A 17,578-nucleotide genomic window follows, 5' to 3' on the forward strand; every position below is an offset into this window, starting at 1 on the left:
AGTCCAGCTAAAGGCCACACAGTGATTACAGGTCTGGAGCATCCCACATGAGGAAAGGCTCAGGCAGCAGGGACTGTTAGCCAGGAGAAAAGAAAGCTCAAGGAGCATCTGATCAACATGTATCATCATCTGAAGAGAGGGTGCAAAGATGGAGCCAGGCTCTTGTCAGCACAAGAGGGAATGGGCACAAACTGGAACACGTGAGGTTCCATCTGAACACAAGAACATACTTTTACTGTGAGGCTGACTGAGAACTGCAACAGGTTGCCCAGAGAGACAGAGGCTCCTTCCTTGGAGATCCAAAGCCATCTGGACATCGTTCTGGCCTGGATGGGATGGTTTGAGCAGGATGGTTGGACAACATCATTTCCAGAGGTCCCTCCCAACCTCAACCAGTCTCTAATTCTGTGAACAAACAAAAACATGGGAGTTTTGAAAAAATGGCAAAGTTGTTTTTTTACAAACAAAATGGTCATGAGCTACATGGAAATATTACTTCAGTCATCTGAAAATGTTACTCACCACTCGTTCACACTTGGAAAGTCCCAATAATATGGCAGGAAGCAAGACAATACTAACAGTTGCCTACAATGTACATATTTACATTCAATTGGAGTTTATTTGCACAATGATATTTTTAATTAAATCAAGCGCACTTATCCAAACAAAGTCGAACTCAAGGTATATTTTAAGTTTATATGAAGTACAAATAAAACCTTCAAAAACTCGTTGGATAAAACCAATTTTCATTTATTTAAAGATAAGTTAGCTCTAAAGAAGTAAGAAATGTAAACATCAAATACTGTGATAAAAACCTTAAGGAATAACAACTTTGTCATAAAGTGCTGGCACATATGCTTGCAGCTTTATTTTCCAGATGCCAAAAAATAGTTGTAATTTCAATTCAGTAACATTTTTGAAGAATTTTAAATAACAATTTTATAAACATTGGTTTTTACCTTTATCTTCAGAGCTTTTTGGCATTTTCTGCTTTATCTTAAGTGAACTTTAACTTCTACATATGTATCTAATAATTTGTAGTTTTAACTTACCCAGTTCAAATTGGACTTCGTGCTGGTGGGAAAAATCAAAAGGTCAGGTAAGGATCCAACTGGGAAAAGCCAAGGACTTTGAAAAATAAGGGTGTAAAGTACCTGAACAAAATCCAACAGCTGCAAAGTGATTCTGTAATTCTATATACAATTGCTACCACTGAAAAAAGCTACATGAGAATTAATTAATACAGCGAGGAGACTCTGTGTGGTTCACTCACACCCAGGCATCAGAACTTTGTCTCTGCTCAACATTCCTGTTGCTTCATTTCACATGAAATTAAGTTTTGGAAACCTACTTCTGACACACATAAGCAGAAAATCTTACATGCCTTACACCTCAGTCTGCTTTCCACTTGTCAACATGACTGTCACACCAAATCAAGAGAACAGTCCTGAATCCCCCCACGCATTATAGTGACACCTTATATTGAAATCTGTTGGGGAAAAATCTGCTCTTTCCTTGGGTGAAGAAAGATAAAATACAACCTTTTGCCACTCATTAGGTCCACCTCTCAATCATATATTATTCCATAATGCCACTCTACCCAACTACTGACAAATCCACAGGCACACTTGAAAAAGATTATCAGATTGTGGTATTTTATTGTACAAAACAAATCCAATTCAAAGACAATTAAAATTTAAGCTCTGAGGAGTGGAAAATCCCAAAATATGTTAAAGTGACATTTACTTTCAAAATATCTGTAAGAGTTTTAATAAATTCACTGCCCAAAAGGACTCCCAGCCTCTGTTATGATTAAGGGGTTTATTTTATGAGTATTAATTTCAGGCTGTTAAGGCACAACTGGCATTTGCTCTAGGCCAAAACTTGACATAGGCATTATTACCTCAGAGCTAGAAACAGAAAGTGGAAGGCACGGAACTTTAAAAAAATACCACTACACAAACCAATTTTAAAGGCTTAAAACAATTTTTAGGTAGTTTGTCTTTAGATACTAACACGCTGCAGTCCATTTCTCAGAAGGTAGGCAAGAAGCTGAGTAATTATGGGCAAAAATAATTGACAGCAAGATGCATTTCTACATAACAAGGGCATAGAGAAAAGTTGTTAACTGCAGCTTCATTGGCAAAAATGGTTATTTTCAGTTTATTCAGTTACTGCTTTTAACTAGAGGCTTTCTGTTTTGGGGCTTGTTTGTGGGGGGGGGATTTTTAAGGTAAGGAAAAAATCAATACAGGTAGATGATATTATTTCAGAAGTTTGATGAAAGCAAATGAGCAAGTTCAAATATTCACATCAGCATAGGAATCTCATCTTCTTCAAATGTAATTTACAGTAAGAAGCCAAGTACCACTAGCATAAGGACTGACGATCTACCCATTTTCTATGCCAAGTGTTGCAGAGACCCAACACAGCATAACCACACAGAATAAGCATTACAATGCCCAAGTGGACCAGATCTATAAGGCAGAACTATTAGTGATCCTAGAGGGAAAATAGGTCTCCAAATGGCCCCAACAGATGTACCATAGTCCCAAAACATACCAACCTTAGCCTTTATTTCAAGTGGTGAGAATGGTAGCAAGCAAGATTCAGTTTCCCTGCTTCCCTTCCCAATTTCTTACTAAGGCTAGTCCTAAAAGCATGCATGCATTCAACCACTGTTTGGCAAAGGCTGTGCTTAAACAAACTCATTTGCAGATTTCAGTTTGTTCACTCTAGCATCATCTTCTGACAAGAACTTGAAAAGTGCAAAAATATTTAAGTATATCTTCTTAAAAAAAATAATTCATTTTATTGGCGCAACAACTCTGATTCCTCGGGAGTTAAATCCACTGCCAGCAATGGATAGAAAAGGAGGCACCAGCATAAAAGAATCAAAGTGCATTTCCAGTATTCCAATGCTGCACAAACTGGCAAGCCAGAACCTTATTTTCACCACTGGAACAGATTAGGCTGTGAATTCATTGAATGAAAAGTCTGTATTACACATTAACACACAAAGTCTGTCATGAAGTCTTGGGGATACTGCAATGAATCATCAAAGCGGAAGCGTTTGGAGACTGTACTGCTGTCCTCTGGAATGTTTTCCTTGTCCTCCTTGTCACTGCAGGTACCATTGCAGCTGGATTTTACACTCCGCTCTTCTGAGCACTTTGTGGTGTGTCCTGGCAGCTGAGAGGAGCAGGAAGTTTCTTCAGGGCTGCACAGGAGTGGGAACTCCCCCTGCTGCAACCACGAATGGGAGAGACAGTCGGCTGCTGTGGGCCTGTCCCTTCGGAAAGCAAAGGGGAAAGGTGCTTAAGTAAGCTCTGACACACGCTAAAAATCCTAAGCAAAATTGACACTGAAGAGTCAATATTGTGTTCTGCATTGTTAACTTCCACAGAACTTGGAAAATTGGCTCTAAGGCAATAGAGCCCACTACTTGTCCCTAACTCTACCAGAACACGCCAATGTTTTTCAGTCAGAGAAGTGTAACTTTACAGAGTTGACTATCTGAGAACAGACTTTTCCTCTTAAAATTCAAGGAGGTACAGTCATCAAGAGTTGGAATGGAAAAAAGGCAGCTTATTGAGGATATAATGAAGACTCTTGAGATGCCCAGGAGAGAGAAAGTGAGTAGTAATTGTGACAGAATGTCAAATATCCCACAGGTCCACGCTAAGAGTTATCAAAGCAGGCTCTTCATCACTGATTCCCTTTTTCTAGGTGCTCCACAAACATGAAAGATAAGATTCCCTCATGATACTGGGGTTTTGTGAATTATTCCAGATCCTGACAAACCATGTATGTGAGATGTTAAAACAGAAAGGACTCTTCACACATGACTTTCTATGGAGTCCTTATTTCCTCCAAGTAGACACTTCCCAGGAGCCATTTGCCATCATCTCCTATCCAAGAGCCTTTCCCAGCCAAGCAGGGTCACTCCTGCTTGCTGGAGGCTCTCTGAAGATAAGGACCACTGTCCCAGCACAAGTGACAATATCTAGCACTGCAATTGATAATACCTGACCAGGTCACTTCTCAAAGCTCAGCTATTTTGCAGGGTCTTGATGGGAGTCTGAACTCCCTAAGAATGCAGAGTTATGGGAGTGTACCTTACAAACAAAAAGAAGTTTTCACTTTGGATTGAGAACATTAAGACTGAACAAGGCAAAATGCTGCCAAATATATAATAAAAGGTGTGTTTAAGTAGAAATATAAAGGTAAGTCAGAAAATAAGAAAGCACTGCAAAGAGGTTGCATTTTGTCTCTTCAAACTGTATAATAGTTATAGAAAAGAATGTGACCTTTCTATAGCATTTTTAATAGAAGTCTGTTAATATATTGTCCTCTGAATGAAAATATAAGGAAAAGCAAAAAACTCAAAGAACAAAATTAATAACATTATTTTGTTATTATTTTGTAATAACAACAATAACATCTGACAATAATAGCCAGACAGTGAATCAAAGATCCTTTTCATACATTATGGAAAAGCATAAACCTGTACTTTTAAATATCTAATTGAAAATACCAATGCATTGTGAAATATCCAACTGATCATATCAGTGGTATTAAGTACCTAAAACGACATTCACTTTTTCTAGGTACTCCACAAATTTAGGATTCTTGCCTGGACAAGATTGTTACTTACTCTGGATTTTTCATGAGAAGTTTCTGAATGAAGTCTTTCGCAGGCTGTGAAACTGATGAAAATGTTTCTTCTGAAAAATCCACATTAACTTGAGATATATTAAGGTAAGTTTCTTGGACATCAGCACCCACAAATGGAGATTCTTGTGTCAGCAGCATGTATGAGATGACACCAATGTTCCTGAGATAAGAACAGAATGCATAAACCCACCAGAGAATCTAAACAATACACCCTGAGTATTTACTGTGCTGCAGATCAAACTTCCTGACATATCCCACACTCAGAATTAGAAGCATTGCGTGAAATCTGTTTTATGTGATTCAAACACGACTGCACATACACAAGGAAAGCTAGGTGTATATTTATACCTATACATATCTCAATGAAGGGATTTCTGAAAACTATTTACTTTCACTATATCATTTTCTTCCCATTGAGATTGCCAGGAAAAAGAAATACCTCACTTTTACATAGTCCACTCTTGGGACATGGCAATTCTGGATGCTAGAACTGCAAAAAAGACAGACTGTCTAACCTGCATGGAAATAAAAATCCATCTTTCACTGCAACTCTGGATGACAGAGCAAAGACTGAGATTTAGTCAGTCTCTGTATACATTCGACATCTGAGCTGTGTTACAGTATCCTCTTGCTGAGATGTTTCTCCCAAGAACATGAACAAGAGCACCAGAGATCATGCAATCTATTATAAATCTTGAGATGGTTTCTTGATGCATAATAAAAACCTTTTTGTGATCTGATAAATCAGAATTTAGTGCTCATTACAATGTGGAAACACGCAGCTGTTGGGTTTGTCATTCTGAGATCAGTAGGGGTTTTTTTATGTCTTCCCACAAAAGCAGGCAAAGAATAAGTGATTAAAGAACATTAATGAACAGATTTAGTTATTATTATGAGTTAATTTTAAAGGAGCAATTAGCAACTTTTAACAGTGAATTTTAATTAAGATGCTGAAGATTTTATGTTTTAAAGGAAACATTTCAAAGCCAGTTCTTAAACTAACATAGCTTACAAAATTAAAAAGCCACAAATAAAGTTGTGGGTCAGTTCAAGGTACTTGTCTCATTTTTTATTATTTATTCTGTGGATATTCTCTAAAAATAAGAAGTAGGAAATGTACATCTTTCTTACCATTTGTATAAAAATTATCTTACAATATAAAAGTGGGGAGGGAACAGTGTCCTAGAGTAGCTAATATCTGAAGCATGTCACCCAGGCATAACTAATACCTAAAGTATGTTATGCAGCCCCTGTTATTATTCCCTTAGAACAAATATCTAAACAGGCTCAAAAGCCACCTGCATTCCCTACTAAGTGCACAACAGTCCCATATACAGTAACTCCTTTAAGCCCTGAGTTAAGTCCTTTAAATCCTGAGGGCTCCTGCCCTCCCATCTCTCCCTCTCCCAGTCAACCCACCAACACAAGGGTATTCTTGGAAGCCAGATGAAACTGCATCAGGCCCTTAGATTGTTAAGCAGTCCCACCAAACCTCAATAAAATCAATTAAGATAAAACCTACCACATGTCTGTAGCTGTAGTAATAGGATCGTAGTTTAAGATTTCTGGAGCTAAAGAGATGGGGAGAGGAAAAATGCTTTAATAAATACATTAACCAAATGGCCTTGAATCATACACTACATTTCTGGCATTCTTTTGCTAACCATTATTATGAGACTAAACATGTAGTTTCAATAATTAAGTTTATTATTTTCAAGCCACAAGGGTGGCAAAAAGCTATTTCCGTTTGACTGGACATGGATGTTTACTTGGTTCACACCAAAATGGCACTACAGGGCCTAAAATTTATCCAAGCTTCAGGATGTGCTCTAATCAGATGCATGCACATATATTTTTCTTCCAAGAGGTTTTGAAGTACACACACACACAGCTTTTTAAGGGGAATGCATAAAGTCTTCAGCATGTTAACACTGCAAAACAAGATGACCAAGCCAATTTTAGGACCAGTGGCTGTTAGCATAGACTAGGCAGGAAGTTATTCACTGCAGAATGAAGTGTTCTTAAAATTAAAATGTTGGCAAATCATGAAGGAAACTTGTCCCTCAGAGAGGGCCAAGCGTTAACAGCAATCTTTCCCTTTCCAAGGGATATTTTAATCTCGTTAAACCATTATATTAAACAACATTGCTGATTCAAAGAACATTTCTTTGTGCATGCCAATATTGTATTTCAATTCCAATCAGAAGACTTTAACAGCCTGCATCATGGCAAATATTAAAGCATAAAATTGAGAGGTGCACTTATTGATACAATTTGGTATTTTTTGGTGCAAATATTTGTTGACTACTCAGAAAAAAGAGCAGCTGGAAACATGTTGCCTTGTCCTGTGATGCCCTTTCTCAGAAGTGACTTATAAGTTGACAGGCATATTACATGAACTGTTCCTGTTTTCTCAAAATCCCACATGAGATGGTGTGAAGCAGCCCTTCCATACCGAGATACTCTGTTGTGCCCATGATCTGCCGCAGCTCGCTGGAATTCTCAAGCTTCCGGGACATCCCAAAATCTACAATTTTGACATCACCAAGAGGATTGATGCTGCTTAGCAGAATATTTTGAGGCTAGAATAGAAAATACTGCATTACTAATTAATAACATACAATTTGAAAAAAAATCCCAACGTACTAAATGACACTTCAGGCTCTATAATGCAATACTTATTGCTAAATATTATTTTGAAGTATTTAATCTCTATCCTTTTAATCTTAGTAACCTTTAATCTCCTTTTTCTCCTCATCTTTTTTATTTAACAAATTACTTTGATGAACATAATAAATTGAAGATAAAATGCTAAAACAAAGTCTGCTGCAGCCTCACCTTTAAATCAAGATGAACAATATTGTTTTCATGCAAGCAGCAAAGTCCTTCAAGTATTTGCCTTATAAGCCTTACAATATCCCTTTCACCAATTCTGTCATCCAGATCTGGGACACACAAGTCAAATATTTCTCCTCCAGCAGCACTGAAACACATTCAAGAACACCTATGTATTAAGTTTAAATATTGAAGCTTAAGGGAGGAAAAATGTCATTAATAGCACCTATTTATCTAATGTATATCTGTAATATCAGAGAGGCTGGGAAAATTTTTTTTTACAAGTTTATGCTAAAACATGTAATATAGACACTTAGAAAAGGAAAAAAAAAATCTGATTATGCTTTTTCTTTCCTTATGCCCTGAAACAGCAGCTGAGACACCAAAAAGAGCTTTGACTGGTAGTCTCATTATGCTCTCATTCCCTCAGGCAAGTGGGGAGATGCATTCCTGTAAGCAACTGGGCAGATGCCTTCCAGAAGTTGAGTTCTATCATCAGTCCCAATCAAAGAAGCCTTTCTTTTCAAGTCAAATCTAAAATTTCTTTCATGAGACCAGTTCATAAATAATTCAGTGCAGTGTAAAGCAGCATGGAAATATCTGTGCTCATGTGGTTTATGAGTTATTCCTACACTTGGCTGCAGTGTCAGCTGTCTTCTTTCAGGCTGGGTTTGAGATCATTACTCAGCCTGCTCTGAGTGCATGGAGTTTCTCTGGCAAGGATGAAGGGCTACCTCAAAACTACAGATCATGAAGCCTAAACAGCACCGCTAACAAAATGAGAGTCTGTTAAAAAGGCAGATAATGGATCAAATGAATGAACACAGTCACAACCCTGCTGAAGTTAGGTGAGGTGTCAGTAATGCCTCCCCTAGCTGACTTTAGGACAACACACACATGAGGGGAGGGGCAGAAGATGGCAAGAATTTCAACTTTCACAAGGTTTTCAGCACTGGCTCCCACAGTACTTGTACTCAAGTTACATCATGATCTGGATGGATGGACACCCAAAGGGGTAAAAGAGCTGAAAGGTCTGCAGCAAAGGATTTGCAAAAAAGGCTTAGGACAACAAATCATATGTTAGGGGTCATGTAGTTCCAGGGGAAAAAAAAAGGTTTAAGATAGAATCTAGCTATATTCTTTAGAAAATTTGAAGGTATTTATCATGGTGTACACAGACCACCATTAACAGCACTTCAAATACTTTGTACATGAAACTTAAAGCTTTGAAAGAATAATTTCCCAGGCTGCAGTTTTGTTTCTTACAACCCAAACAAAAATTTACACATACAACAAACGTGATAGATGACTCAAATTCAATTCCCAAATTAGACTTATTTTTCAGAGCTAATGAGAAGCTTCAGGGACATCTGTAAAAAATATGGGAATTTTTTAGGAAACAGCACCAAAAGCCAGTTTTAAAACAACAAACCCACTAAATTTAGGAGCTCAAAACACCCAAAGTAACTGCAAGTCTTCAGTCATCAAAAGCTGCCAAGTGCTAACTGAAGTTCACAGGGCATGGATGTGCTCAGCCTCTTTGAAATCTGTGTACATGGTATCAATAACTTTATTTTTTTCGTGATTTAAGTTGCATCAAAGCACTCTGGACCTTCTATGGTATTCCAAGAACATTACCTTCAGTCAGCTTGCCTGAAACATTCGTAAAGGAAAAAACATAAAGTGTATTATAACGAAAGATTAGCAAAATGTATACAGGGTACTGTCACAATTCTTCTGGGCATTCAGGCAACTCGTGCAATAAATTAGAATATTGAAAGATTTTTCCTACAAACATGGAATATGTGATGAAGGCATACTTACTATTCCAACACTAAGATGATTTCATTTGCTGTTTCATAGACTTCATGGAGATTAACTATACGAGGGTTGGATTTCATTAATTCAAGGACAGCAATTTCATGCAGAATCTCTGCTTTGCAATCTTGACCTCTTCTTCTTTTCTTTAAAAATTTAGCTGCATACTCTTGGCCTGTGGATTTAGCTGTACATTTTCTAACCACAGCACATCTTCCTCTACAAAATAAAAGGGAAAACATTGAGATCCAGGAAATAAAAAGTACATAAATTACCACTAGAAGTAAGAAGACATTGCAAATAATTGGAAACAAACAAACAAACAAAAAAACATATTGGGAAATGCCATGCTGGGCCTGCTCTTAAATTATTTCCTGAACATTCACTTGCAGCCACTGTAGAAGGATACTAAGCTTGATGAAGCTTTGGTGGGACCCAGTAAAATTCCCTTTACACAGCTTAGCTAAACATTAAATCAGAGTATCAGGTTACAGGGACATTGTCTCTGCTGGGTCACAGAATAATTTGGTGGGAAAGAACTTCTGGAGGTCTCTAAAAGCCTCCTGCTTAAAGCAGGGCCAGCCATGAGGTCTTACCAGGCTGCCCAGGGCTCTGGTTCAGGTTGGCAAGATATTAAAAAAGCCTCAACCTCACTACAACACCTACAGGATACAGTAACAAACAAAGCAAACCCCTGTGAAATGCAGAGAATGAACAGGGAAAATAAAGCATATTTATATGCATGGGTGGGGCAGGAGGTTTTCAGTGCAAAAAATTCTAGTCATAAAGAGAATTTCCTTCCACAAATCATGTAGTACTGCTGCAAAAATCCCAGGTATCTGCAAAATGTTTCAAAACATCTTAATGGAAAAGCACCCAGTACTTAGCATTCTCTTCCTCAATTACAGTTAGACAAAGTGTGTTGCTTTATTTCCCAGCCAACTGCTTAGGTATGGAAACAAAAATACACTTTGGCAAAGAATTGCTTTCAAAAGAAAACCATATACTGTAGTTAAAACACCAAGCTGATCTTTTAAAAAATCAGGAGGGAAAAATGCAGTTTTTTAAGCCAAGTTATAAACTGAAAAAACAATTTTATAACCACTAATATTATGTTCGCAGAAATGCCTCATTGCATACATGCAAAGTGTTCTCAAATGGTACAAAAACATTATTTACAAAAAAACAGCTTGAAAGGCTGCAATAAAGTGTGTGTAAAGTTCTAACAACAGTATAAAGCTGTGTACAAAGTGCATGATCTACATTTATGTCTTCAAGAAAAACCTTTCCACTTCCATCCCATCATACTAAGAACAAACATAATGAAAAAGCTCAGTAAGAGCTACCTGAGCTGTGTTGTTTTAACTAAATTAGCTTCTTTAATAGAAAAGATCACACTGCCCTGCAGGCTTTGCCTTTTTTCTGGTACAAAAATCCCAATGCTTAAAAGAAACATTCCTTCAAAAAAAAGAAAAACAACACAATGCTTTTTTTGAAAAAAATCTAGACTTCGATATTTAATAAAAAAAGGGATGAGCATATAATGAAAAAAATTACTTTTAATTTGCAAATAACTGTACAAACATGCCTAAATTATTAAATATTTGAAGATTACTTTTAACAATACTGTTCCAGCTTACTTAAAAATAAATTCAACAAAACAGGTTCTCTGTCATCATTTATTTCAACATCAATTAGCTGTAGATTTTCTCTGTCCTTTTTCTATAGCACTAAATTTTAGAGGTGAAAGTTATTTAGTCTGATACATGCACACTCTCTTTACTTTAGCAACTATTTGTAAGCCTGAAATGGCCATGCTCTTTCCCAACTGTTAAACCAGCTTATTAGTGCAGAGCATTTGAAGTTACTGAGCCCAATTTCATAATATAGCCAAGTTGAAAACACTCCCTCCTGCAGTGTACATTCCCTTTTTAACATCACATCGCCCTGTCAGCCACGAAAGCATCTGTAAAATTAACAAAGAGGAACCAGCTTGGTTTCATGAGAACAGCAAGATCTTCCCTGATAGTTTTGGCACATCTTCCATCTGGTTGCTGCGGGTTTAACAACTGTGAGGGCTTGGTGATATCTCCAGATTTGAGATGTAAGAATTTCCACTTGTTTATACTGCATCAGTAGTGTGCCAATTAAGGCAAAAATTAAGACAAAAAAGTCTTTCAGAGCAGTGGAAATTGCTCCAGAAACTCAAAAAAAAGTCAGCTCGGAAGTGCTGCACTGATGCAAGCAGAGCAGTTCCCACTCCTTGCCTGCAAAGCAACTGCATAACCATCCCCCTTCACAGCCCAGCTTTACAAGAAAAACTGATTTCAGGATGTTTTCATATCTCAACTTAGAAACCACAGAAATTTAACTACTTCAAAAGAAACCAAGCCACGCACACACCAGGGACAGAACTACTTAACCCACTAAACAGAACCTAACCTGCCAGCTTTGTGAGTCAGTGTCTTAAACACCAAAGGACCCAACAGATAAGGGTGTGGGAGGAAGAAATGGGGCTTGGGAAGCTTAAGCAGAGAACAAGAGAACTATTTACTACATAATCACAACAGGAAAAAGAAAATTTTAAGTGAAAAGTAAAGTATACTGAATCTTTTAGAGAGGCTACAAAGAAAGATGGATTCTACATCACTTAAAAAGCATTTATACACATAAAAACATGAAAAAAAAATACATGTAGTTACGCCAGGAGAAATCACAAGTATGTTTGTAAAGCAGAGTCCTCTGCTTCCGTTTTCTTTGCATTTTGGCACTTACTTTGTTATGCCTGGTTTTGCATGCACAGAAAGTATAAAAGACAGTGTTCAGGAATTCACACAAAACCTACACTTCTGTTTGCTTTAGACATCATCTCACGAGTATGTACGGTCTGAAAATCCAGCGTTGTAACAATACCTGAGTTCTAGAGGGTGCTGCATATAAACTGCTTCTGTAGAGCTTAGAATTCAAAAGCAGAGCTGACAAAAGTTAAGAAAAGAAGAAAGTTATGGGCTGCAATGTGCACTTCTATAAAAGTGTACCAGATAAAGCACATGCTAGAAAAATAGAAAAAACCTAGGAGAACAATGAAGGCTAAAGAGCTCACAAACCACATGCAGAAGAGCATCTCTGCTGACAAAACAAGGGCTGCAGGTGCAGCACAGCAGGGCACAGCTGTGACACTGACCCAGGACACTTCTGTTCAGGGAGCTTGGAACACGATCATGGCATCATGTTAGCATGGCTTTACACCCAACTCACTCCGTATTTTCAAGGTATCAATCAACCCAGTGATTTCAAACCACACATTCACTTGTATGTCTGAAACACTGTCAAAAATACCAGTGGTTTGGGTGCTTTGTTGTTTTATTTCCTGTTTTACTGTTGCAAGCATGAGCAAGGGAAGCAGGCTGCAAAACTGCTCTGAAACAGCTGGTTGTTTGAAACTTAGTCTAACTGCTTGAGGTTGGGAAGGAGAGAGAAAAGGTCTTTGTTTTCTGGAGTTCAGAAAATTCACCCAAACACCTGGGACAACCAACTCAAAATCCGCATTCTTTGTCTGTGTTATCTCTTGCTTAGGCCATGCACCTGGAATCTGATGTGTGACTAGGCAGGGAAAGGAAGATAATCCCAAACCCACACGCCTATGAAAACACACAAAATCTCTCTGATGTGGGAAAGGCTGGCAACTCATGCTTCATTGTACCTTTTCCTGGTCCCTAATGAACCCCCTGTGATGCAAAGAAGGGGACTGGGAAGGAGTCTTCATTCTCCATCTACTGCCATAAAAGTTTGCCTTGCTGTATATAAAATTTTCTTGCAACAGAAATTCCTCTTGCTAAAATAAATTAAATAGGAATAATCTTACCTTCCTAGCTCCTTTGATTCAAGCACATAAAAATTGTGGAAATTATCTGTCTTGATTGGTGTGTGCAGAGATGTGGCCAACAAGCCAGAAAGGCTTTTATTCTCCAGCTTTCTCCTCGACATCATCAAGAGCAGGTCTCTCTCTTCTACCAGCCACCTGCTGAAGCAAAACCATTAAGAGTTTTGGAAATCCCACAGTTACAGCACAGGAAAGTGTACAAATATTAAGAGTTTAGGTCTATAAAACTAAAACAGCCGTAACTGTGTTCAGTAGTGACCTGGAAACAACACATTTATTCACTGTAAAAATAAAACCTGAAAGGAATACTAATCAAGACGTGCTAATTTAATAATGTAAACACTTGAGATAAGTTGGGGTTTTTATTCTCCCTGGAGCATATCTGTAAGATACAAAGGATAAGCTTCAGTTCTAATAAAAATGCTAATAACTACTTGATTATTAATGAGATGTACCTTTTTTTAATCTTTCTGAAACTCTTCTTTGGATTCTGGGTAAATTCCAGTAGTTCCTTTAAGTTTACACTATTAACTGGTATTCCTGGGAGAATTTACCAAAACTCATCCGTGTTTGTTAACTACAACACAGCAGGAATAGGTAACAACAGAACACCGTGGGGTTTTTTCCTGTGGGAATATTCACATTTATTAGGCTCACTCACAGCTCCTCTGAGTTTCCTTTTTAAGGCTGAGTTAATTGTCAGAGAGAAGCATGAATGGACAAGGTCCTCTTTGCAAGCTCAGATCATTTAGAATCAAATGATGTAGTAATCCTGATTAAATTACCTTAATAAACCAGTAGAACAGCACATTATGAAGATGCACCCACCCACATCATTTCTACTACAGTTAAAAAAACCCAAAAAAAGCAACAAAACCAAACCAAATTAAAAATACTGGGGGTTGGCATTCACATTTATAGGCCTGAAGCATCTCTTCAGGTGAAATGCAAAAGAAGGCAGAAAAAGGTTACTGAAGGATAACAGAAGTAGTATCTGATGTTTTTTAAAGAGCAGGTTTACCCTTATTAGTGAAGGGGAAAAAAAAACCCCATGGCAAATTACAATTTAGAGACAGTTAGCAAACTCACAAAAACACAGTTTTCAAATGACAGAAATGCACTATCAGACACTTCTGGGGAAAGCACTCGAACTAGTTATGATCCAAATGTAATCCAGTACCCATCCAACATTGTTCACATTCCCATGTGGGATGGAACATGGATATTCATGTTAGAACTATTTTGGATTCAAATCACTGCACATACTTTAGCAGGAAAAAGACCCAAACTACACAGTTTAAAAATATCTTCAAAGTATCATTTGACACGCAGGAAATAGTTTACTTAAGAAATTATGAAAAGGTCACAATACAATCTAATAAACAAGTCTTTGACTCACTCTGTAACAAACACGCATTCCTTCTTCCCCAATTATACGACAGTTTAGCATTTAAGAGGATGATTACGATGTCTGAAACTTTACATGACTCTCCTCAGGGCTGTGCTCACTCGATAACTCTAACTGCTAAACTGCACCTTCTCACTGCCGTGCTTCAGCACAAAACCATTCCTGCTCGATAACTGGCCTCGTTGATTAAGAGCTTACCATTATCAACTGTATTACCATTATCGAGCTTATTATGTAGGCTTTCATTTTATATGATCATTCGTACAGAACAATTACTAAGGAGAATTTCTGCCTCACGGAGCCTCGACTTTGCTGCTCTAGTAAGTCACCACATCTCCTTCTTTCAGCTCAGTATCAAGAACAGAGAAAAACACGTATCCACAGCAAGCAGAAACCCACAAAAAGGCACATAATCTGCCCGGGAGAATGAGATTCAACCAGCTATGGGGAAAAAAAGGCACGAATTTTAATACATGAGGTACTTCCCAAATTAAAAAGTGATACCTGTGTTGTTACACACCGCACAAAAAGTGCCGAGAAACAGACATTAGAAGTGTGGCTCTCACAGAAACATGCAAGATTCTCATTAAGGAGTAAGCTGCCCACTAAACTAGGGAAGTTTAACCGGGCAAAAAGTCAGCTCGTTTAATCCTTTCTAAAGCCGGGGAGTCCCCGCTGCGGGCCGGGCAGGCGTTTGGCAGGGAGGCACCACGGCGGGCAGCAGCGGCAGGGCAGGGCGGGACCCGGCCCGGTCCGTGAGGGACAGCCCGGCTTCCCCTCACAGCCGACCCGGCACCGGGCGGGTGAGGCAGCGCGGCGCCTCCACCGAGCCAGCCACCAGCCCACCAGAGCAGCCCCCCGGCCGGGAACACCGAGCGCTCAGCCCGTACCGGGCACGCTCCCCGCTCACCCACCCGCCGGCCGGCCGGGCGGGCACACTCACCGCTAGCCGCCGCACCGCCCGCCGTCCCTCACGCCGCCGCTCCCTCCCGCTCGCTCGCTCGCTCTCTCTCGGCGTTTGAAAAGCGCAACCCGGCGGGCGCGGCTGCCCCGGCGGCTCGCGCGCCAGGCCCCGCCCGCTCGGCAGAAGAGCCAATCGGCGCACAGCCGAGGCGCGCAGCGGCCCGGAGATTGGCGGGAGCGCCGTCCGTGCGGGCAGCGCCCCCTACCGGCTGCCCTGCCCGGGCGGCCCCTCAGCGGCAGGTGCCGCCAGTCCGGCCGCGCCGCGGGCCCGGCTGTGCGGAGCGGGGAGCGCCGGGCTCGGAGCTCTGCGGAGCGGGGAGCGCCAAGCTCGGGGCTGTGCGGAGCGGGGAGCGCCGGGCTCGGGGCTGTGCGGAGCGGGGAGCGCCGGGCTCGGGGCTGTGCGGAGCGGGGAGCGCCGGGCTCGGGGCTGTGCGGAGCGGGGAGCGCCGGGCTCGGGGCTGTGCGGAGCGGGGAGCGCCGGGCTCGGGGCGCTGCGGGGCGGCCGCTCGTGTCCGCACCTCGCGGGCTGTGCGGAGCCGCCGCCTCGGGCCACAGGCACCGATGGCACGTCCCGGTCCCGGTCCCGGGGCGAGCCAAAGCCCGCAGCGAAAGCTCCTTCTCGCGTCCGCTGCCTCCCCGAGTGCTGGAGCGGCGGGGAACGGCCGAGGCGGCCGGGCAGCGGCAGGTACGCGGGCAGGTCCCGGTGCAGGCCGGCATGCCCTGCATCCCCCCGGGATGGGGAGCCGGGGACATGAGCCGCGTCTGCAGCGCTTCCGCTCCGTCCTGCTGCGGGATGTGGCGGCGAAAAGCCGCAGCCACAGCAGTCGCAGGGACAGAGGCGCTGTGCGAGTGACGCAGCCAGCTAGGCTCTGCGACCACAGCACCGGCCCGGTCCAGTTCAAAACTCAGCGATAAACCAGTGCTCACCGACAGCTGCCGGGAGCAGAGAGCTTTGAGTACTTCTCTGTAGGTACACATCCCGCACGGAGCACAATCTCAGTCACGCAAGTGGAAACAGGGTCTTCAGAGCCCGTGAGAAGCCCACAGCAAAAAGGAAAAAAGTTAAGACTTTAACGTGTGATTTCAAAGACTCTTTCCGAGAACTCAAAACAGCCTACAGCATGGTTCAGAAATAAGTTGAAGTTAAAAAGAGTTCTAAAATAGTTGCAATTTGTTTGTCAAATTGGTTTCCTCTGAAGCAATCCAACCAGCTAGAAATTTGCAAACATCCGTTTTATAATAGATTTGTCATGAAGGCAGTAATAGTAATGTAGCATAAGAGTTGTATATTTAATTTCAGCAGTGCACCCAGTTACTGGGTTAATTCTGTTTATGCCATGGCACTGCCAGTGAAATGGGTAATTGCTGTGTTTATTACAGTGCCTAAGTCATGCTGTCACAGCAATGCTTGCATTAAGATGAAAGTAGTATAAATGAAGATAGGCAGTTTGAGAAGGCAGAAGAGTCCAGCATATGTGACACCATGTCGCTGGCACACTGATATACCTACTAAAAACATCTGTAACTCCTGCTTGTTTGAACTTCCGTCTGGATTTTTAGCACTTTGCACTGTGGATATTTTTGACAAAAGCAGTCCAAGGTCTTTACTCTCTCCCACAGAGTTCCAGGTCATATTCTTTCTCCAGTGATTTCAAATACATCTGTCAAATAAAAATACAACTTGTGGACAGGATTGGTTTTGTTGAGAAGTGCTCTTTGTGCTGTATGAAAAGCAGGCAGCATTCCAAACATACCGAATGAGCCACAGAGTAAAATTAAATGATGCCCACAATTAAGATGTTTCAGGTTATTATAGCACGTGGTGCCAAGAAGTAAATGACAGTATTTATGTTTGTCTCCTTAGCTTCTTGTGTGTCTTTACTGATCCTTTTCAGGATTTGCTCTCCTCTCCCTTTAAGTTTTGAAAACCAAGTAAATACCAAAAATGCTTCGTGACATGCATGTTATTGTAGTCTTGGTTATCTGTTTATATA

The 17,578-nt window shown here is 40.6% G+C and overlaps 1 protein-coding gene across 9 annotated transcripts in view; it reads right to left on the reverse strand.

Annotated features, from left to right (window-relative positions):
* STK17B (serine/threonine kinase 17b) overlaps positions 1–15,695 on the reverse strand; it is a 34,011-nt gene extending 18,316 nt beyond the window's left edge. For 3 of the 9 annotated variants that reach the window (XR_014853404.1, XR_014853405.1, XM_085066065.1), the window contains exons 1-8: positions 15,565–15,695; positions 13,196–13,351; positions 9,337–9,549; positions 7,516–7,660; positions 7,133–7,259; positions 6,200–6,248; positions 4,658–4,837; positions 231–405 (exon numbers count right to left, since the gene is read on the reverse strand). Coding sequence is in view for 2 of the 9 variants with exons in the window: in XM_085066065.1 (XP_084922191.1) it covers positions 231–405; positions 4,658–4,837; positions 6,200–6,248; positions 7,133–7,259; positions 7,516–7,660; positions 9,337–9,549; positions 13,196–13,320 (1,014 nt within the window). In the remaining 7 variants the exon portion in view is untranslated. Of the gene's footprint in view, positions 1–230; positions 406–1,634; positions 3,293–4,657; positions 4,838–6,199; positions 6,249–7,132; positions 7,260–7,515; positions 7,661–9,336; positions 9,550–12,243; positions 12,306–13,195; positions 13,355–15,125; positions 15,509–15,564 lie in introns of those variants that run through there. The other 6 variants (XR_014853411.1, XR_014853407.1, XR_014853409.1 and 3 more) reach the window with 6 other exon arrangements.
* Positions 15,696–17,578: the final 1,883 nt, after the last annotated feature.

Source organism: Lichenostomus cassidix, chromosome 7 (assembly GCF_008360975.1).
Source record: "Lichenostomus cassidix isolate B80296 chromosome 7, HeHo_3.0, whole genome shotgun sequence".
Lineage (NCBI taxonomy): Eukaryota > Metazoa > Chordata > Aves > Passeriformes > Meliphagidae > Lichenostomus > Lichenostomus cassidix.